The sequence below is a fragment of the Callorhinus ursinus genome, unplaced genomic scaffold (genome assembly GCF_003265705.2).
Source record: "Callorhinus ursinus isolate GAN/ISIS: 27379988/994484 unplaced genomic scaffold, GSC_fseal_2.0 scaffold12, whole genome shotgun sequence".
Lineage (NCBI taxonomy): Eukaryota > Metazoa > Chordata > Mammalia > Carnivora > Otariidae > Callorhinus > Callorhinus ursinus.
The window spans coordinates 15,246,696-15,268,629 of record NW_027397074.1 but is presented as its reverse complement, the minus strand read 5'-3'; the positions used below and the strand labels follow the sequence as shown (position 1 = coordinate 15,268,629).

The 21,934-nt window shown below is 47.2% G+C and overlaps 1 protein-coding gene across 3 annotated transcripts; it reads left to right on the top strand.

Annotated features, from left to right (window-relative positions):
* Window positions 1–317: 317 nt before the first annotated feature.
* On the top strand, window positions 318–21,475 carry TMEM243 (transmembrane protein 243). Of its 3 annotated transcripts, none has more exons than XM_025872806.2 (5): window positions 318–541; window positions 1,176–1,481; window positions 18,412–18,462; window positions 19,463–19,567; window positions 20,870–21,475. In XM_025872806.2, exons 2-5 carry the CDS (start codon window positions 1,404–1,406, stop codon window positions 20,990–20,992), a joined length of 357 nt encoding a protein of 118 aa, XP_025728591.1. In that variant the 5' UTR covers window positions 318–541; window positions 1,176–1,403; the 3' UTR covers window positions 20,993–21,475. The 3 variants fall into 3 exon arrangements, with proteins under 3 accessions (XP_025728591.1, XP_025728589.1, XP_073754837.1); XM_025872804.2 differs by having other exon boundaries at window positions 318–565; XM_073898736.1 differs by lacking the exon at window positions 318–541 and adding an exon at window positions 579–1,004.
* The last annotated feature ends 459 nt before the right edge of the window (window positions 21,476–21,934 follow it).

Sequence of the window (21,934 nt, the reverse complement as noted above, 5' to 3'; positions counted from 1 at the left end):
ACAAAACAAGACAAACATACAACCGTAAACCAAATTTGTCAGTGATCCCCGTTGCGTCCTCGTCGTGCCAAGACTGGGGTGGTTAAAGCAGGCCGGTTGTTTTAAAGATGTTTCCAGCCAAAGGCAAAGCTATCTTCAGAGAGGTTCTTCACCCACGTGGCTCGCGCAGACGCTAATTACTAAGAGGCTGAGAAACGTGCAGCCAGGGAGCCTGGCAGCGCGGCGGGAATAAACTGGCACCTCCAGAAATAAAGCTCCGCAGCCAATGCGGCGCCTCGGCCCGCGGGATTGGCTGCCCCGGCGGTGACGTCGCCTGGGCGGGCCAAGTCGGTTTGCGACAGAGGCCGCGGCTCCCGGACGGGGGAGCCGAGCAGCGGGGATCCGCCGCCCAGCGCTCGGCCCTCGGGCCCGCTCTTCGCCAGCCCGGAAGGTTTCTTCCTTCTCCGCGCGCCTCGCCCGCGCCGCAGAGTCTTGGCAAGGGATCCCGGCGGGTGTGTGAGCCCGGGAGCAGCGGAGCCCCGCGCGGCCACGACTCCCCAGCGTGAGGGCGGAAGGGGACGCCGAGGTTTGGCCTGCGGGCGCGGGGCGGTTCCCGGGAGGGTGGCCAATCTGTGCGCGACCGCGGCGGGATTTTCTCTTCCGCTAGCTCTGACCCGGCCGGTGCCCCAGCCGCGGCGCCTGCAGGAGAGAGCCGAGGGGAGCTGCGGAGAGCGCGACGGGCCGCGGGTGGATGCGGCAAATGAAAGGGGATCCGAAGTGCCTGGCGCGGCCGCGGCTGCGACGTGCAGCTGCAGCGCTGGGGGAGAGGCCCGCGGAGCGCTCGGCTTGGGCAACTTCACTTTTCCCGCCGCTCGAAAACTGGGGTGGAGAGGTGCAGAGGGCTTGGTGAGGGGCTTGTCATGAAATCTTCACTGGAGCCCCTTCTCCTTCTGGAGCGTGGAGGCATTGGTGCTGAACAGGAGATTGAGAAAGCTTGGGAAACTATCGTGTGAAGAAACGCGGTGGTGAGGGGTGGGAATCGTGGGGACCCCCGGGGGCGCGAGGTCGCGGATCTGCCGTGCGAGGCGCAGCGCCCGGCGGGGCTGAGCGCTGAGATTTAGGGAAGTGGGAGCCGCGCGGGCTGGGCGTCCCGAGGAGAGTCGGCCACGCGGTGTGTTTCCTTTCACTTCCTGCAGCAGCTGCTCGCTATGAGGAGGGCGGCGGGCTTCGGGCGCAGCGGCCGCGTCCCGCGGGCGTGAGCGCCCACGCGCCGCCGCAGCCGCCGCGGGGACGGCCCCGACCCCCCTGCGCTTTCGGCCATGAGCTCTCGGTGAATACGCGGCGTGGGCAGTCGTGGAGCTGACGCTTCGAGAGGTAACGCTGGCTCAGGTTTGAGTGGCCTGCGAGAGTGAAAAAACCCTAACATGGAGGACTTTTCCACCAGGACCTATGGCACCAGTGGCCTGGACAACAGACCTCTGTTCGGAGAGACGTCGGCCAAGGTGAGTGCGGACCTGGATTCCGGGCTGGGGACGTGTGTGTGCGTGTGCGTGTGTGTGTGTGTCTGTCTGTCCTCCCGCCAGAGTCTTGGCTGCGGCCCGGGAACGCACTTGTAGGAGGAGAGCGCTGGTTCTTCAATCCTGCTTCCCTCTTAAGATGTTTGTCCTGCCACTCGGCTCTTTCTTTGGGACAGCGTTGGCCCCGCTGCCAGGGGTGGAGAAAAGTTTAGAAAGTTCTGGGCTGTTGGGGGCCCTTCAGGGGAGTACGGAAGTCCCTCTCGGGAGGGGAGGTGGAGCTGGAGTGCCAACCTTCAAGAGGCCTCAGGTATGCAACTAAACCTTCCGCAAGGAAGAACCCCGGAGAGGTGCTTCTGGTGAGTATTTATCTAGAACTCTACATTAAGGGTTTACGGCTGAGGCAGCCAAGCAAAGCAAAGAGGCTTGAGAGGAGGCTTGCTTTGATGGCGCTCCAAAGGGTCTCTGGACCTAAACAAGCTGTAGTCCTTTATTTTAGCCTTTTAAAAAATATAATGCCGCCTTACAGGCTTTATCATGTGATGTTCTGGGCCAGTAATTGAAGAGAGCTCTTTTCCTGGCTTCTGCTTTAACTTTGAGTCATTTTGGCAAAATGAGCCTGTGGTTTTTTTTCACCTAGAAAGTGGTGTTGGTGACCTTTGAGCCCTAACAAAGTTTTGTTTTGTTTTTTTTTTAAGATTTGTTTATTTTAGAGGTAGCGCAGGAGTGCACAAGCAGGAGGGGGAGAGAGGTGACAGTCCTTTCAAGCCTCTCAAAAAGTAGGGCACACGTGAAGGCCAGAACTTGGGTTTTCCAGCGTTGAGTGGGGGGGACCTCTGACGGAAAGGATGGGAAACAAACCTGGCAGGGTGGGGTGTAGCCCTGAGTTTGGAAGCTGCCAGCCTTCTGCAGGACTACTACCGGGTTTTTTAAACTCTGTGTGGGTATTCTTCTTTCTTAGAGTATCTTTTTTTTTTTTTTTAAGATTTTTTAATTTATTTGAGAGAGAGAATGAGAGATAGAAAGCACGAGAGGGAAAGAGGGTCAGAGGGAGAAGCAGACTCCCCGCCGAGCAGGAAGCCCGATGCGGGACTCAATCCCGGAACTCCAGGATCATGACCCGAGCCGAAGGCAGTCGCTTAACCAACTGAGCCACCCAGGCGCCCCTCTTAGAGTATCTTAAGGAAAAGCTTTAGGCTTGATCCCTTGGAAGATGCACCTTGTTTATTTTGTGGCTTTACATAATCCTGGCTCAATTGTGCATGGTTTGAGGAGCATGATTCTAGTTGGTTAGAAGTTCCTATATCTATTACAATTAAGTATTATGTGATAGGCCCTGGAGGTCCAAGGAACACAGTTCGGTGGGCAAAAGAGAGAAATGTGATGCATTGGATCTGTGTTATGATGGGGCATAGAGGGGGTGTGTTGGGGTACACAGGAGAAACTGGTCACTTTTGTTTGGGAAGCTTGGGGAAGATCATGGATGACTTTTCCATTCAGAGTTTCTGGTAGCCTTGGGCTTGCACGTATGAATGCCCTTAAATTGGGGTTTAACAAGAAGAGGATTTGGGGCCTGAAGAGTGGAGGGAGCTTGCTGCCTGAAGGTGTTGGACCCGGGGCACCTGTCTGTCTAGTTGTGCCAAGAGCTAAGAGGTTCAGTGTCTCCCTCACATGCCTTGTTGCACAGATTGGCATTCTGGGTGATGTAGACTTGTGACCTCCTTTAAACCCCACAGCCGCTTAACACTGAGGTAGATGACTTGATAATGGACTTGATTTACAGAGACATTTAGAAATACTGATGTTTTCCGACTTGCTTGGGCCTAAACAGTCAATGACTAAGTTTTTTGTGACCTGTGATCGATTTGAAACCCATCCAAGAACTTGACTGTTGGAAACGTTTCTCTCTTTGTTGCATACTTTAGTCCAAGAGTATACAGGCCTGGCATTACTTAGGCCACTTTGGGCATTATAACAGCAGATTCAGCTACTCAGAGACTAAGAATAAGGTACAATTCCAGATATGAAAATTGCTTCCTTCAGTTCCCTCCATCAGGCTGACAGAATGATTGGACGTAGAGAAATTATCCAGAACTGAGAAAGGAAAGAGACCATTGGTTTGATAAGGGGAGAAAACATCCTGTGTTTTACAAATGGAGATGTCTGGTCTGAAGAAGGAGAGACCTAGGTCTTTAATGACAGCAAGTGATTTTATTGGCGGCTCTGAAGGTGGGCCAGGCACGGGAACTGGGCGGGAAAGTTGCAGTGCAGCCATTCCTGTGGGGCACAGTCACTGCCCGAGCAGGGCAGATCCCTGGGGACCCGGAGAAACTCTTCACTGGCCCCTCTGTGCACGTATTCCCAGCCTGCTCTCCTTCAGATGCCAGGAAACTGGACGCACAAGCCACTTAACCGTGAAACTTAGTATTAACGAGCTACCATTTCTGAGGAGAAAATCCAGAAAGAGGAAAGCCCACTTCCTGTCATATAACACCTGACCATATATACGCTCTCAGTTTTGTTTTTATCTTTATTTTTGTTAGCCTCTCAATTTTAAATCTAGAGCTTTAGGTCCAGTGTCTTCTACCTCTAAGGCACAGATGACTGAAAGCCCGCAGAGCAGAGTCTCCAGGGAAGTTGTTTTTACCTCCGTGCCACGCAGCATGCTGGGCATTTAGGCTTTCCCCTGTTTGGTCATCCAGTTCCTTTGTAAGGTGGGTGTTGTGACTTCGATTTTATAACTAAGGAAGCTGATCCACAAAGCAGGCTACTTGTTCCTTCACACTACTAGTCCTTCCCTGGTCATGTTTTAATAACTCCCTTTCAGGAGTTGACGAGGGTAATAGATAGTAAATGATGCAGTCTCTGTGTATACTTTGAAAAGCACCAGTTACCCATTCCCAGGAAATGGGTTCATCCAAAGTCATGGAGTGAGTGAAAACAGAATCTACTAGAGGACAGAAGATACATCATCCAGGGGGCTTTGAACAGCCTTCCTTGTGGGCAAGTCTTTGCAGTAACTTTTGTCTTCACCTGTACGGGATGCACATATTTCTTTCATTTCCCAAACTCTAACCATAATCAGACTTCAGCATGATATTCAGGAATACCTTCTCAGATAGAGCCCTGGAGGGAAAGGCAAAGTGAAACCATGCCGTCCTTCTATAACTATCTCGGGTGATAGACAAAAAAAGGAAACCTATCTGTCATTCCTTTGGAATTACATATTCCTAGGTGGGCTAGCTTAGGCATCCTGGTCAGAATGTTGTTTTCAGCTGTTTTTATCCATTCCTGAAGTCTGGGGTGGACTACGTACGTTCTTTGAAGGGAACGAACAAGTGTGGCGCAATTGCCAAGATGGATATACCTGGGGTTGCCAAGCCTGTGCTCTGAGTGTTTTCTAAAAGGAGCACTATCCAGTAGAAATACAATGTGAGCCACAGAGGTGATTTTAAATGTCCTCGTAACCATACTAAAGTATAAACAGGCAAAATTAATTTCAATACATTTTTGTTTAATTTCCTATCCAAAATACATTTGAAAGTTTAATCCATATAAAAAGCCAAGATACTTTTACATTTCTGGACTAAGCCTTGGACAACCAGTGTGCATTTTTCACCTGGAGCCCGTGTCAGTTTGGACGAGCACATTCCAGGTGCTCAGTAACCAACAGCTAATACTGCCTTAGAGGACAGCACAACTCTGAAGCAGGTGAGTTCTTAGTTACGGTGTTTCCATAGTCCTTTGCACAAAATAGTTTCCTTCTCTGGGGAACTTGTCAGAACCTTTACCATGCTGATTTTCACTGGGACTCTGTTTGGAGAGGGTGGGTAAGTAGTACTTGTGGACTGTTGGTAATAAAGCCTTTTAGGACGGGCATGATGAATTAGGGAGTTCTCCCCTCCCCCATGGGAGCATTCATGAGCCCAATTTCTACAGGAACACTCTTTCAGAAATGTTACCGTAGGAAGCCTCTTCCTTTGTCCTCCCTTCCCTCCCCTAGTGTGAAATTTCTCCCCTAGGGAGAAATTCTCCCTCTCTTGTCCGTGGCTGCCTTTAAAAGTTTGCCTTAGGACCACACATAGTTGGGGCCATCTTTCTAAGTAATGGAGGGGGCCCTAAGTTAACCTCAGGGCTTGTGAGTCTGTCTTTTGGTTTGCCGCCTGCCTGTGCAATCATCTGAAATCCGTTTCCTCCAATCCAGATGGATGAATCTAACATGGGAGGGAGAACATGGTTCTCTGCGGGGAGAAAGCAAACCCACACCCCATAGCTAGCACGAGCGAGAAAGCAGGAACGCTACCCTTGGTGGGAGGTAATGTAAACTGCTTTCTGGACCAGCCTGTTCTCTTGATTTGTCACTGGTTCCAAAAAGGAGTGATTCATTTTAAAAGGCGGATGGTGACCGTGGTTGACCCTCCGTTCATACCTGGACGTGATAGAAGAAAGTGAGTGACTTTGGTGACAGTACGTACACTGAACTCTGCTAATATGGGGGGCAGTGGGATCTGTGTAGGGGATATGTTTCTGGGTCCCAAGATTCAGATCTTTGGTTCCAAAGGCAAAAGATCCATGTACAAAAGTATTTTTCCTGCGTCCTTCCCTCTTCTTCCTGTAAACAAAAGAAACAAGATTGGTTGGGGGGGAAAAAAGGTCTTTTTATGGCCTGTACTCCAATGAAAGCAATTCCAACTTGGGGCATTTAGCTTCTGCAGGTTATAGTGTAAAAATGAGACTGCTACTTTGTGCTTTTGGTGGCGGGGGGTGGTTTAAGGGTTGCTGCTTAATTAATAACAAAGCTGTGCTTAAGATTGTTGTGTCTGCCTGCCGCCCCTCCCCCTGCCTAAAACGCCAAAGTCTTTACTCTGATGGGTGCAGGCTTCTAGCTTCTGTCTTCTTGATAGAGCTTCTGGGTAATCCTCTGAGCCCAACTCCTATGTCCCTCAAACGGGAGCTAGTAGCCCAAGGTACCAGATCAGCTGTCCCTTTGCCCCTCATCCACTGACAAACCAGTTGATTTGGGATTCCTTGTGCTGGAGATAGTCAAGGATGATCCATGCCATGCCTTTTTTCTTTCTTACTGTAGTAAGTTTGCTCTCTCCCACCCCCAGACCGGAGGACTGGGGATCTCTGCGGGTTGGGCTCAGCATTTGTAATTTTAGAAAGCCCCTCAGAGGATGCTGGTGCCTAGAGAGGGCTGATTCCCTTGGTCTTACCCATGCTGTGTGGAAGGCCAGTGCACGCTGGCCCCTCTCTGCCAACCTCTTTCCTTCAGCTGCCTCTTGCTCTTGGCAAATGCCGTTTGCCTCTCTGTAGCATTCTTGCTGAACCCTGAAATCAGACTGGTGATGTGCAGGAAGCCAGTCTCGGAGTCCCTGAGTTTGAAGCAGAGAACGTTGTATTATCAGAAGGGCAGCCCCACAAGAAGGCAGGGGAGAGCGCTGGCCTATCCGAGTTGCCCCGTGGAACCTTGGAACGGCTGGTCTATGATTAGCAAAGTACGTGGCGGTTAGAGCAGGACCCGGGTGAACCTTGAAACTTCTCGCGGTGGTTATGTGCTGTCCTCCGCACCCTGGTGCCCGCCAGGGGGTCCTGGTTCTTCACATGTTAACGGCTTCTGTGAGAGCGGCGTTTCACCTGGCATCTCACCCCTGGTCTGTGTGATCAACTTCAGGAAGAACAGTAAAGGGACAGGGTTAATAATTTTTGTAGGGTGGTGAAGGAATGTGTCTGTGCGGCCCCCGGAGTTATTATGGAGGGAGAGCCTTGTAAAGGTTTAAGTGAATGAAGACCACTGTTCCCCAGCTCCATTGCCCTCTCTTCTCCAAACACTTGAATCCCGTTCGGTCTAAATCCCTGCCTTAGAACATTCCTTACAACCCGGACTGCACCCATGCTGCCCTCAAACGAGCCCGCCCCTCAGAGGCGCCCCCTGGCACTTCCTCCTTGAGCCCGCCCCTCAGAGGCGCCCCCTGGCACTTCCTCCTTGTGTGGTGGGGGGTTTGCCTGGATCTTGCCTTCCTGACCCGGAGTGTCAGCTCCTTGAGGGTAGGAGCCAGTTGCCTCATTTCTCCACCCTTTCCAGTACTGGGCCCAAGGCCCATTCTTGGTGTTAACGTTCATTAAGATGTAAGTGAGAACTGAGCATCACCAGAAGGGTAACCTACATTCTCGGGCCATGTTGGGCGACCATAGCGGAGGGGGCTGGTATTCAGGAGCCTGGAACGCTGGGCACCAAAACAGGACAGGCGCCAAAACGCTTCAGGCCCTCCTGCAGCGAACGGCCTCCCGTGATCCTCTCCTTGCTGCACCTCAGCAGAGGGGCGGGTAATAAACCTAACAGTATTGTACCAAAAACTTAAACTGAGGTTGGCCTCTCAGAAGCGTTCTGGCCTGCTGAGTGGTCCTCTCCATAAATGGATTTTTGCCGGTCTGAGGTGGTAGGCTAGGTCTGCTGAAATGAGTCATTTTTTTCCTCAGGGTCAGTCTATGGGCCTTGTATATGTATAATTATATTTTTTGAGCTGCTTTTAGGATCTAGTGGGTTGACAAGACTTGAGTGTCCCCGTGGGAATGATGGAATGCATTTGAAATTGGGGCCAGGGTATGGGCCCTCTGTACTCGCACTCATCTCTGAGGACCCAGCCTCTCATTGGTAAGATGTCCCATTAGATGTAGAAATAATACCGTATTAGCCGCTGTTTACCGACTCTGGTAAATGTTACTGTCCTAGGGACTTTACAGATATTACCTCCAAATCCTTATTGCAACCCCACATGTTCGACCATTGTACAAATATGGCAATTTGGGCTTAAAAGTCGAATGACTCCTCTAAGGCCCCAGGCCGGCATTTGGCAGGAGAATAAATCTGTCCCGTCTGTCAGGCACCTAACCTCGTAATCTTGCACTGTGTCTCCTGTGCTGGAGGTCACGCCCCTTCCTGTGGGATTCTGGGGGTTATTTTGCCCCTTAAACTTGTGGAGTAGGCTTGTTTTCTATTTTCACTGTGATCTGATTTGCATAAGTGGTGCTTTAATGAAATTCGCATGTTTCAAGTTCACGGATCTATGAGAAAGAGAATCAGGTAGGGTGGAGATGCAAAAACGTTCACAAATGAACGCTGCTTCAAAACGTGAGTGTGTGAAATAAGGGAAACCTTTGAAGATGTCTGTGTACTTTCTCCAGACCGAGACACGCTGAGGGGGTTGATGTTCAGAGAGACACACCGTTGTGGTGGTCATGGCGCACTGCAGAGGGAGCTCTGCGGGTGAGGGTTGTAAAGTGTGACTACCTTCTCAAGCTGCCTCTGCTCCTGGCGCCATTCTAAGTCTGCTGTTTCTTTGGGATGTCTCAGAAGAGCAGCACCTAGGATCAGGTTCACTATTGGCTACTTTTGCCAGTGAGGTAAGCTGTCCCCTGGCTCTCTACCCCGTTCATGCTGTCCCTGGCTTTGCCCCGGATGACAGCGTGAGGGGAGGCTCCGGGGGAACCAGGTTAACCCACTGACAAGGCATAAGATTTCCTGCTTCAGCTGGGCCCCAACCTCCTGCATTTTACATCCTCTTGGTAGGTTTATACTTATAGGGCTGCCTCTTGAGACGTCTGCGCCATTTCCAGAGCTTTCCTGACAAGTTTTCCCCTGAGATTTGGAAGAAATACAAGGCAAATCATTTCTGAGAATTGGCCATTTATTTATGGTATTGGGTTAGTTTGAGAAATGCAAAAACTTCTGACACAAAATTGTAGGATGTGGCTCACGGGTCTGACTCACTCATTTGGGTTAACAATGGTAGGAAGCGGTGCCCTTTGGACATTTCCTGTGTGCTGAATGGACGGTCTTCTCTTTGCCTCACCAGAGAAGATAATCACTGTCTTCAGTGACCTGAAGCTCTCGTGGGTTATGGAGGATAAGTTCTGGATTTAAAAGGGGATTGAGACCTTTAATGAAAGGATGAACAAAGTTCTGGGAGCCCCAAGAAAGAGAAAATTCTACTCAGGGCACCAGATCAGAGGGCTTTTGAGTCTTAGACCTTGAAGCCGGAGTAAGATTTTTGACGGGAGGAGGTGAGGGACGGGGAATCCCCAGCAGGAGGTCCCGCTTGTGTCAAAAAGGTGGGAGCAGGAAAGTACAGGAAATGGTGAAGGAACTCTGGGTACGACTGTGACTGGACTCGAGAGCTTGCTGGGAATGGGCTGGGAGGAGAGCCTTGAATGCTGTGCTTGGGAGCATGATTTGATTTTCTTCTGGAGGCGATAGGTTGTTGAGTGTGCACGCATGTATTCTTATATTCACTTACTGACCATACTATATCCAAGGAGGTGTGCTGTGTGCTGAGTTTGTATCTTTTTTCATGGAGCATGTAGGTACTGCAGGGGAGATGGAAAGGCATCAAACAATCCTTTTTCTTCCCTCTCTCTCCCTTACTGAGCTTCAGCCATCCTGGCCTTTTATTTATTTATTTATTATTTATTTTTCTTTTTTTTTTAAAGATTTTATTTATTCGTCAGAGAGCACAAACGGGGAGTGGGAGGCAGAGGGAGAAGCAGACTCCCCGCAGAGCAGGGAGCCCGACGTGGGGCTCGATCCCAGGACTCTGGGATCATGACCTGAGCCGAAGGCAGATGGTTCACCAACCGAGCCACCCAGGCGTTCCACCCCTTCCCCCCCCGCCCCCGCTTTGTTTTTTCCTTAATCCATTTCCCAAGCTTACTCCTGCTGAATTCAGGGCCTTTGCACTTGATGCAGTGGCTCTTTGGCAATACCCTTCTCCCTGATCCTTGCATGTCTCATTCCTTTTCCATTCCTTAGGTCACATCCGCATAAAGGATTCCTTGACCTCTATTTACAGATAGCTCTCCATCTCCACCCTGGTCACTTTTCGTTTACTCGGTTTTATTTTCTTCCTAACCTCTAACATTGGCATGTAAGATGAGTGGAGAATGAATGCCTAACATCATTCTCAGTGATGGGATGCCTAACATCCCATCAAATGGGAGGCTGTATGGGGCACCTGGGTGGCTCAGTCAGTTAAGTGTCTGCCTTCGGCTCAGGTCATGATCCCAGGGTCCTGGGATCGAGTCCCACATGGGGCTCCCTGCTCAGCGGGGAGCCTGCTTCTCCCTCTCCTTCTGCCTGCCACTCCCCCTGCTTGTGCTGTCTCTCTCACTCTGTGTCAAATAAATAAGTAAGTCTTTTAAAAAAAAAATGGGAGGCTGTATGGGTGGATCTTCTTCTGATGCTGGAGGGAATTGAGCCTTCTGGGCTAGAGATGACTCCATGAGGGAGAGCGTCAACATAACAGATGGAGATGGAGATAGGTAATGGAGCCAGGGAATGGGTGCAGGATTGGCAGAGAAGCAGGTCACCTCTGATCCTCTTCAGGTTGGAAAGAATGGATACAGGAGGAGGAGGAGTTTTCCTCTTTTTCTTGGCATCTTTTCTAAAGGATGTCTGCTGATATCCAGGCTGCAAGAGTGGGATGAGGAAGCTGAGTCGAGATGGACCTGCAAACCACTTTCTGGGGAGACACAGGGACGGTCATCTCAAAATGAAAGGCAATGGAAGTACAGTGAAGGCTCGGCTGACAACAGGAATTTGCAGTCAACTCGGTTAGTCTGTCTTTGAGCTAAGACTTGGGCATCTAATACATGCTGGGCGCTGTGGTCAGCATGACTAGTGCTACCCCCCGATTCGGTGGCACCCTTGTACAAACAAAAGAAGGTTCTCTCCGCTCTGGCAGTGGCAGCTTCCTCAGCCACATGGCTTGGCTTTGTCCGAATTAGAAAGGCGTTCCTGCCAGTGGGGTGCTGCGGGCCGGTGCCAGGGTGCTCAGCTGGGAGGGCGAAGCATGGGGCTGGCCTGCAGCCATGCAGCCGTGTGTAGTGAGTGGCCCACAGTCTTGACAGTGGACAAGGAAGACGCGGCCATCAGGCTCCCAGACCTTACAGGGTAGAGGGGGAGACGGACACAGAAACTGGCTGGTGGGGTTAGGACAGTGGGGAGGCTTAGCGCTGGAGCACAGAAGTAGTTGAGGGTCTGGGAGGGACTCAGGACCGGGTTTTCAAAGCAACAGGAGCAGATGAACAGATCCACTGGGGAGGCTTCCGTGCATAGCTGAAAACCGCTGACTCCATGGTCCCAGACTGGGAGGGAGGCCCTCCAGTTAGAGCTTCGGTGTAACAGCTGGGGAAGGATCTAGTCGATGGATGTGGGTGAAGACCAGGTGGAGGGGCAGTAGAGCAGAACGTTGGAGGGCTACAGATTTGGCGAAAGCAGGTGCAGAAATGATCAAGGAACTGAGAAGAGGGGAAGAAGTGGAGTGGACATTGGCAGGGACGTAGGCTCTAAAGAGGATGCTACAGTCCACTTGTGCTGCCACAACAGAACACCGCAGGCCAAGGACTAGGTGATTTTATAGAGAGACCTTTCTGTCTGTTCTGGAGGCTGGAGGTCTGAAGTCAGGATGCCAGCGAGGTTGGATGCAGGTCCTCTGCCAGGCTGTAGCTGGCGTTTGTGCCCTCACGTGCCGGAAGGCATGAGGGAGATCTCTGGAGCCTCTCACAAGGACACCAGTCCCATTCCTGGGGGTGCTACCCTTGTGGCCTAATTATGTCCCAAAGACCCCACCTCTTAATAGTGTCACAGTGGGTGGTAGGATATGAAGCTGAGGAATTAGTGGGACACAAACACCCAGACCGTAGCAGAGGATCTTACTGAAGCTGCTGACTCCATCTGGCCCAGGGAGCAGGGAATGCCCTACACCCCCTCTTGGGTGTGAACCTGGCATGAGTACACGGGTGACACGGCTCTCTCGGGGACAGCGTTTAGAGACAGAGGCAGCAAGGGAAATGCAGGGTGTGGGAGAACTCTGTAGTCCGCAAAGCCGTTGGCTCAACATGGAACAGGTTTCAGGGGGTGGGACAGCTCACAGGTCTTGCGAGTGTGGGGGTGAGGGTGGACCTGGGGAACATGTAGTGGGAGAGTGTGGGTCTGCTGGGCTACCTGCAGCCGTGTGGGAGGCGAAGGAGTTTACGGAGTCACAAAATTAGAGGCAACGCCAAAAATGGAATTCTCCATCTTACCCCAACCCTTGCACCCTCTATCTCTCTCCAGAGGGTGGAGGGGATCGTTTCTGTGGCCTTCCATCCAGGGCTTTTCTGTCCTGCACAGAGCGTGCTCTGTTTTCCTTTGCTTCTCCCTGGGAGTGCCGAGCAGCTCTGCTGGACAATGAATTCCTCAGCAGGAGTTGCTGTCCTGTCTCTGAAACCAGCGCTTGGTCCTGCTGTAGCTGAAAGTGAGTAACTGGGCTTGTACTCGTTAGGGAAACCTGGACCCCGGTTTATCAGGTATTTTCGTGGAATTAATGGCACCTAGCCTGGGAGGCACCAGAACAGTGTCAGGCCTTCGTGGCTGGCAGAAACGTGACCTTGTAGGCTGCAGGACCAGGCTGTAGCTTCTAGGCTGTAATGTGTCCGTCCCGGAACGGCGAGGCCCCCATGCTGTTCTGCCTGGGAGCTGGGATTTCTGAGGAGCCAGGCCCCGGATGCATGACGAGAGAGGAGCCTCTCTTGGTGAGAGGCCCTCGAAGAGAAATACCGTTGGCCACTTGTGCTTAACGATTCTCTGAGTCAGCTGTGTGCCAGGCCGCAGGGAAGGAAGACAAGGAGGCTGCCTGCCTTGCCATAAACTAACTGCCGCTCCTAATGGAGGAGACGGGGAGTATGTTCTGTTTCAGGGCAGTAAGTGTCAAGTCTGGGCAGTGCGACCTCGGAGTCCTGAGACGAGAGCATCTCATCCTGAGGGGAAGGTGCCCGAGGATGGGGTCCAGAAAGGATTTACAGTGGACTTGATGTTCGAGTTGAGCTCTGAAGGATGAGCATTCAAATTGGGAGTGTGGCACGTTGGCCACCCCAACCTGCCATCCCACACCTCACTCTTGTGAGAACATTATGCCTTCATTCTTTCTTACTGGTCAGTATAAGAGACGATTATGTGTGAAGTAGCTGTGTTTTCTGTGTCCCTATATTTGCAAAGACCCATGCAACAAAACTCTTAGATCCAGGAGAGGTTTGCTTCTAATGATCCAGTGTGCTTAATTTAGCCAGCAATTTTAAACCCTATTGCACTTCCCACTTCCCCAGCAGTCTTAGTACTAACATTTGAGCTTAAATCGGAAAAGTTTTTTTGTCTTTAGTCCAGTTTTTTTGTGTCTGTCCTCTCACTCCACTCCCCAAACCGCTTTGGAAATTTTGCCTTGCTCTTTTTGTTGCTGCTTGAGTGGGTTGGGGTTTTACTGTAGTAGCACAAGCCCTTAAATCCATTTTGGATGTAGGCAAAAAATAAATTGCTCTGGAAATGGAATACTTGTTAGCATTCTGAACAGTCTAGAACCAGGATGTTTTCAGGTTGCTGAGGGCAAATGCCAGTTTTTGAGATGTTATTGCCAGCTTCCTCCCAGAGCCATCGTGAAACGCTTGAGCATTTGACATGAGTTTGGGGTTCTCTGTCTTGTACCAAGATGCTGGCTAATGACTGACAAGGCAAGATTGGGGGGCTTCTCTGCTTTCTGATTGCTGGGGAGTAGGCCCTCTACTCTGGCCCAAGTGCAATTTGAAGCTGACAATCCAGAACCATAAATTATTAAAGCAGGAAGGGTCCAGATACCACGTAGCCCAGTCCTCTGGTGTGATAGACCCAAATGGGTTAAGGGATCTTTTTTTTTTTAATTATGTTATGTTAATCACATGGTTAGCCAGTGGCAGAAAGGAGATGAGAACCTTGGTTTCTTAATTCTAATTTCAGGATCCATACATATTATTAGTCTAAGGATTCTTAGACCTTTGGCTTGAATTTTGCAAAGAGCATTGGATAGACTTGGCCATTACCTGGTTGTATGGCCTTGAAAGATCAGTCTCATTGAAGCTAGTTACCCATTAGTAAATGGAGATCATGTTTTCTTACTTGATTCACAGGGTTAACTTCTACCATCCCAGGTATAAATCACTGGCACATATGTCCATCATTTTTTCTTTCTCCATTTCCAAGGAAGATGAAGACCTAACTGCTTTGGGCTCAAGGCTGATGCCAGCCCCTTTGCTCAGGTCTAATGAAGCTGGCTCAGCTATGGGCTAGCTACATTTGCCATGCTTTTGTTCTCTCTGGGGTCTTGGTTAAGGTCCTTCTGGACCACCCCCCTTCTTTTTCCTTTTTGTTCATCTGCTAGTCCTCTTTGAGGTCTGACTTTGTCTTACATTCTCTTCCTGACGAAGGTACCTCACTCTCCTTAGTGCCCTCTTGGGCTATGAACAGTGTCACCTTCTGGAGGGTAGAGACTGTTTTATTCATTGTATTTGCATCTGGAATATAGTAATTTTCATTTTATTGAGCTGTCATGATGTTGTTTAAAGGAATAAATGACTCACAAGGTAATATATGCAGAATCCCTCTCAGAACTATGCTGTGTATTTTCTGTGTTCATGTGCTAGGATGTCCTAATTCCCTATCCTAGCCTCTCTGCAAGCAAGGATCAAGGATGATTTTGATCCTTCGATCTTTCTTGGGAGTGAAAATAAAACACAGTATAAGGTCTAAAGGTCTGGGAGGGGAGAAGTTTTGGTAGGCAGGAATAGGAATAATAAAAATGGGGAGGAGACCGTTTCTATGAGAAATTAGTATTTCTCTATGAGAAATTGAGTATTATGTACTTTATTATGTATTATGTACTTTATGTACTTTATTATGATTTGATGCATATTAGTTTGAAAACTGCCCTTTGAAATGCTATTTAATTGCTTTTATTGCTCTATCTTTGGAGACTGGGAGCTGGGAGAGATGCTAAAACCTAGCAAGTAATCTCTGGGCCCAGGGAAGGGTCTCTTCTCTATTATTTGAACTTCTCAGTATTTAAAATGGTTTAGTTTGGACTTGTTGATAGAGCAGTGCGTCTCACATTTTAATGTGCAAATCGCCTGAAGATCTTGTTAAAATGCAGATGGAATCAGTAGGTCCTGGGGCAAGGCCCAGGATTCTGCATTTCTCACAGGCTCTCAAGTGAGCCTCATGCTGCTGGGCTGCAGACCACACTTTCCATACATAGCAAGCTTTTAGAAGCGCCTGAAAAGTGGGAGGTCTTACTAAGTCAACTCTGCTGTTTCTTTGGCCTGGATTCATGGTTACTTGGATAGCAGAAGGCCTGAAGCCAAGTCCTTGGCTTGGAGAAGGAAAACGCTGTGAGGAAACACTTGACCATATGCTAAATGGTTCGTCCCATCTTGGGAATCCCAGAGGGGCTGCATTGTGATAGAATGACTGATACTCATGAAGAGGACTTGGGATTCTATTCAGTGAACTGTCTAGAAGGCAAGCAAGGAGTCTTCATTAAAGTTTAGATATGTTATGAAAGATTAAAACCAGTTAGGCTTACGTAATTTTGACAACATGAAAAAGTCATTTGAGGAACTCTTCATTCCTGAAAGACACTCTACTGTAGTTCTTTGCTAATGGGCTTTTTGAGGGGCCACCTGCCACTCAATGTCTTTTTCTAGACCAGAAGTAGCATTCCAAGCTGCTCTTCCAGTGAGAAGTTAAGTGGGATCTGCTCTCTCGGCAGTGAATCCTGTCTCCATCGCTGAGTGAGACCTTGGGCAAACGGTCTTTCCCAGAGCCTGTTTTGCCACCTGTAAAATAGTCCTGATACCATTCCATCCCAGAATTTTTTTTTTTTTAAGAGGATACGCAAAAGCTCTTGGCATAGTTACTATCCCTTCACTATGATTACTTTTTCTCCTGCTCTGATCCTAGTTGGCATCTTGCTGTGCTGTTTGGAGATAAGTGATTCTGCTTGGTTCCCTCACCTGAAGCTCTCCACTGTCTTCTTTCTATGGGTAGGAGAGCTGTGGTGAGGTATGCAGACCTTCGTAAACTTCTGTAAGTCCCTGCAACTCTTCAAAGAGACGAGAGCAGATACTCTTAAGTTAAACTTTCTTCACAAGGTAAAAACAGTGGGACTCCCATTAAGAGACTGTACAACTGAGGCTGAGACGCACATTTGTCTTGTGTGTGGACACGAGTGACTACTGATCAGTGATTTGCCCCTGGGTCTCTGCCCACAAATGGTTGTAATTTCAGACTCTGGGTGTTGCCGCAGGGCAGGCTTCTGTAGCTGAGGCGGTGAAAAGATTGGTTCTGAGTCCTTCTAGGTTAGTAAGAGTGTGGCTAGAGTTGTCACCTCTGTCCTCTATAACATGTGAATTGCAGTGGCCTTGGTCTGGAGAGAGGGGTTTGTCCTTGGTTAGGTCAAGCACACCCAATTTAATACTTGGCTTTCCTTCACCGTTCCTCTCAGCTTTGCTTGCCTCTTAACTTCGGATTCTTAGTTTTAAGTGTAGACAACTCGGAAGTGGGTGTTCAGTTGCTGCTGCGCTTGTTCCTTCCTGTGCCCTTCGATCTGTGAGCTTTTGTTTATTGCCTACTCATGTTCCATAGCCTGCTGTTCCTGCTCAGATGCCACCGTAAGTCTTTAAGACTCCTGATTTGTTTTGACTTCTCAGAAATAAGACTACTTGGTATTCTCAGTGGCCTTTAGTGTTTGTTAATCATGATCCTGTTCTGTAAGCTCAAAATCTACATATTACACGTGTATTACGTATTACTAACATTATATTAGTTTTATATATATAAAATACTTGAGTTCCTATAGCTGAAGCTTTATCTAACCAGTGACCTTGATTTGGGAATCCTGTTAAAAAGTTGCTTCATGCTTGCTGTAGGGCTTTAGACAAATAATTTAACCATACTCACTGGACCTAAATTTATCTTAATCTAGAATATAAGGATTGAATTAGATGAGACATTTTCCAAACCTTTCTGTGGAATTGGTTGGAGTGGGGATGGGAATGGCAGGAAGGCTCAGTGGCAGGTAGGACCCCAAGCTCTGCATTCACTCAAATGATTATTTTGTTACTAAAGGCTTTTGCTATTAAGTTGGAAAAGCACTGGCCTAGATGGTGTGATTGCCTCCAGCCCTGGCATTGTGTGACCCCTTCCAGCAGTAGCCTCTACTTCTAAATTAGGTTAGGCAAGGATACCTAAGCTGTAACACAAGTAGGCCCAAACTCATGGCACTCAAAGTCCCCCGCAGTCTGGTTCCTGGTATTTGTCACCAAGGCCCTGGGCTGGCTGGCCATGCCAGTGCCCTTGTCCCTTTGCTTCTGTTCAAACTGTTCCCAGCAGCACGCATAATATTTATAAGCATCCTTTCCCCATTCAGTCCCTCCCAGTCTTCAAAAGACTGTAGTGTAAAAGCATCGTGTCTTTTCAGAAAACCTTTTCTCATTAGTGTTCCATGTCTTCCCAAAGTACTTTCTCCACCCTGGTGGCTCAGTACACTTGGCCTTTCTGGTACGTGTGTGTGTGTGTGTGTGTGTAAAGCTCAGAGAGGGTAGCTCAGTACACTTGGCCTTTCTGGTACGTGTGTGTGTGTGTGTGTGTGTGTGTGTAAAGCTCAGAGAGGGTGGCTCAGTACACTTGGCCTTTCTGGTACGTGTGTGTGTGTGTGTGTGTGTGTGTGTGTGTGTGTGTAAAGCTCAGAGAGGGGCAGGACCTTCATTTCTTAATTCGCCATCACCCCAGTGGCTAGAATTGTACCTTTCTGAAAGTGACGTGGAGGGGCGCCTGGGTGGCTCAGTCGGTTAAGCGGCTGCCTTCGGCTCAGGTCATGATCCCGGGGTCCTGGGATCGAGCCCCATGTCCGGCTCCCTGCTCAGCAGAGAGCCTGCTTCTCCCTCTCCCTCTGCCTGCCACTCCGCCTACTTGTGCTCTCTATCTCTCTGTCAAATAAATAAATAAAATCTTAAAAAAAAAAAAAAAAGAAAGTGACGTGGACCTATCATAGAGCTCAAAAACTCTTTTCTCTTTCAGGATCGAATCATCAATTTAGTTGTTGGCAGCTTAACATCCTTATTGATTCTAGTAAGTATGTTTATTTTGTGTCTCACCCACGCTCTTCGCCAAAGTTTTTTTGAAAGCCTCGGTATTGTGGTTCAGTTTAACACAGAAAAAATACAAGAGGCCAGTACATGAATCTGTGGAGTATTTTAGTCACAGTCTAGTATTCAGTTTTATACCACTTGAACTGCAGTTGACAACAGGAATACCCCCCAGTTGAGTATATGAAATAGCCCATGTCAAGTAAGTAGTTATTTCTGAGTCTGCCATGTTTCTGTTTAGTAAATTTGTAACTTGTCAGTGGCACCAGCAATTCCCCTCTGTATATGACCCACAACTCCCCATTCCTGCTAATCCCTTAAGTTTATTTTGTTCCTAAAAGCACACGCGTTATCCTTTAAAAAAGATTATTTGGTCCTTATTCTTTACCCTGTATAATGTAGCTTGGTACTCCTGCTGTAAAATACAGCGATAGTTCCCATAGTCTAAAAAGGGCATTTTTATATCACATTTCATTAAATCAAAGAGAATTTTAGTGGTTTCATTGACATCTTAATAAAAAGAATGAGTATAATGCTTTATTTGTGATAGAAACAGAACTCCAATGTATCAGAAACCTATCTCAGTATGTCCCAAAATGTTCAAAAAACCATTTTGGTTTTAATTTTTGTTGGTGTATGCAAGATAACATAACAAAGGTTAAAACTTTTCCCAGTGTAATCCTTAATCCTAGGAATGAGGTTTAAATGCTTTCTAATCTTTTTGTCAAGAGGTTATTTTGAGCTTCACTAGTTTGATGAGCTATGATGTTTTGTCTCCTTTCATAGTGGAGGAAAAGGATACGAAAAGGAAGTACTAAAAGAAGTAACATACTGGGACAGATTTACAAACACTCTACTAAATATTAACATTCCAGAAGGCAAACCTGGTGGTAGATACTATTTTACAATGTGAAGTGTTTCATAATAGGACATTGCTTAAACTCCAGTCTAACCAAGGCCTGACACAATTTCTTTTCATACAGGTAACGCTGATCAGTGCTTTTGTTTTCCCTCAACTACCTCCAAAACCTTTGAATATATTTTTTGCTGTCTGCATCTCTTTGAGTAGTATTACTGCCTGCATTCTTGTGAGTACTATTTAGAATTTAAAATTGAGTATCCTTGAGGGCTGAAGGTTGCAGTGTATACGTAGGACAGATTCCCAACCTTGGGTCTGTAAGAAATGGTATGTCTAGTTACCCGTCCCCACCTCAATGCAAAGGATGTCGGAAGTCTTAGTATTAATTGGCAGATTTTTTGTTTCTGGAATCAGGAGTTGTTAATTCTAAAGGGAACCTTTGAAAGTTAAAAAAAAAAAAGTGGGGAGGGGAAAAAAGTTAAGACTTGGGTAGCCAAAGCTTTAGTTTAATTTACCTAATACATCGTCCTTCGAGGACTGCCTACAGGCCCAGCAGGATTTGGCAAATGCCATTACTGCTCTAAAGGGAAGAGATACAGCGTTCTGGATTTACTTCTAATTACAGAATTAGTCTATTTTAATCTCTGTGCTTATCTCCCCAAATGAAAGTAATTAACACCAAGAACCTCCTGGGAAATCTTAAGCTACAGCTAGCTATATCCTTGTCACAAGAATGTACAACTATTTAGCATAAAGATGCTTTTCCTTTACATAAAGAAACAAAGACGGTGATAGATCCTCACTTAGCTATTTACCAATTGTTTAGTCATTAATTACTTGGCTGTTGTTTTATTTCCCTTGAGGAGAGGTAGAACCAAAACTATAAACCTTTAAAAGCAGTAGTTTTGACTCACATAGGGCTTACATCACCATTGTAATGTGCTTATCTCATTATTTTTATTCTGCTCTACTCCTTTGCTCTGAGAAAGAGTTGGCCCGTCTAATTCTGGAGTCTTTGGAACAAAACTACCAGAGATGGCCCTTCTTACTCCCAGCCTAAAGCCAGGAGTGACTAACATGATCTAGTTTTGTATAAAAACTTACAATGTATTGGCAACCTGACTCTGTAGTTAAAGGAATTTAAAAGTTGTCATCCCTTCCAGGACCAAAGAGACCTGTACCTTTTTACTCAAATACATTTAAAACAAGACCTACAAAGTATACATTCTTGGATGCCTTGTCAGTGATTGGATGACTACTGGTTTGAACAGAAAAAAGGTAGCTGAGAAAGCAGGAACAAGTATGATCTTGGATGTGGAAATTTGGTACTACTAGAATTATAAAGAGAAAAATTACATTCTGGCCACATTGGTTTCAGAAATGTATACTAACATAAAGACTGTCTCAGTGGGGGAAAGTATATATGGATGAAATTGGTCACAATTGAAAAAGAATTAGTTGTATTTAAAAATTTTCATGTCAGGCCTAGTGGCTATTACTTAAAACTCTTATGTAATTCTTCTTCTTTTAGATCTACTGGTATCGACAAGGAGACTTAGAACCGAAATTTAGAAATCTAATTTACTATATCTTATTTTCTATCATCATGTTATGTATATGTGCGAACCTGTACTTCCATGACGTGGGGAGGTGAGGCTGCCAAGGAGAAATACTTACCAGGTCTCTTCAAAGCTATACATTAGGACTGTGAGTCAGAGCCGGGTAAGCTATGCTTAAGAATCTCCTGCACAAGTCTGATACATGATTTTCATGTTAATTGTAAATCTAAAATTCCCTCTTGCAGGGGAGACATAGCCTAGATTGCTTTGCTTTTTCTTTAAGGAGGTGGTGTTGCACCTAAACATTCCAACCCTTAAAGCTCAAAGGGCACAAGCAATTTTCACTTTTGAAATTAGACTTTTTATAATGTAAGTGCATGGCGAAAAGCTATGTAACAATCTTGAATTTTAAGACAAATATTCTTTTATTTCTGTTAAACTGAATATACAATTATTGTTCCCTAGGCAACCAACTTTTGCTTATAACTACAATTTCACATTAACAAAACACAGACGGTGAAAAGACAACTTTGATTGTGAAGACCTAATTACAATAATAAATAAAATAATTTATACAAGTTTTTTTTTTTTTTGTGACTTTTCTGTAGGGGTCATGTTCATTAAAGCCCTAGAGGCTAATTTTGGCTTCACCTTCTCTAATACATGAATGACTCTTGATCTCTTTCATAACAGAAGCAAATTTTTTTTAAATTGCCTGAGAGGGAGAAGTTATGTCACACCCCACCAGCTGATGCACTAAAGTGAAGGGCAGACTCTGATACCTTCCTCAACTATTTCCTGGGTAATTTGTATAGCAAAACATGTAAGAGTCATAGTATAGGGTAGGCAACCTTAACTTCCTTTCCCATTTAATTTTACTTCAAAGTGCTAACTTTGTAAACTGACAACAGTGGGTTCTGAAGGGGTGAAAACTCTAGCTTCTGGTGAGCTGTGTTGCTACCCTCTTCCATATTCCCTTTATAAGTAATAAAAAACCTGTAGTGAATGTTCTTAATTCTTATAATGCTTCTTTGTGT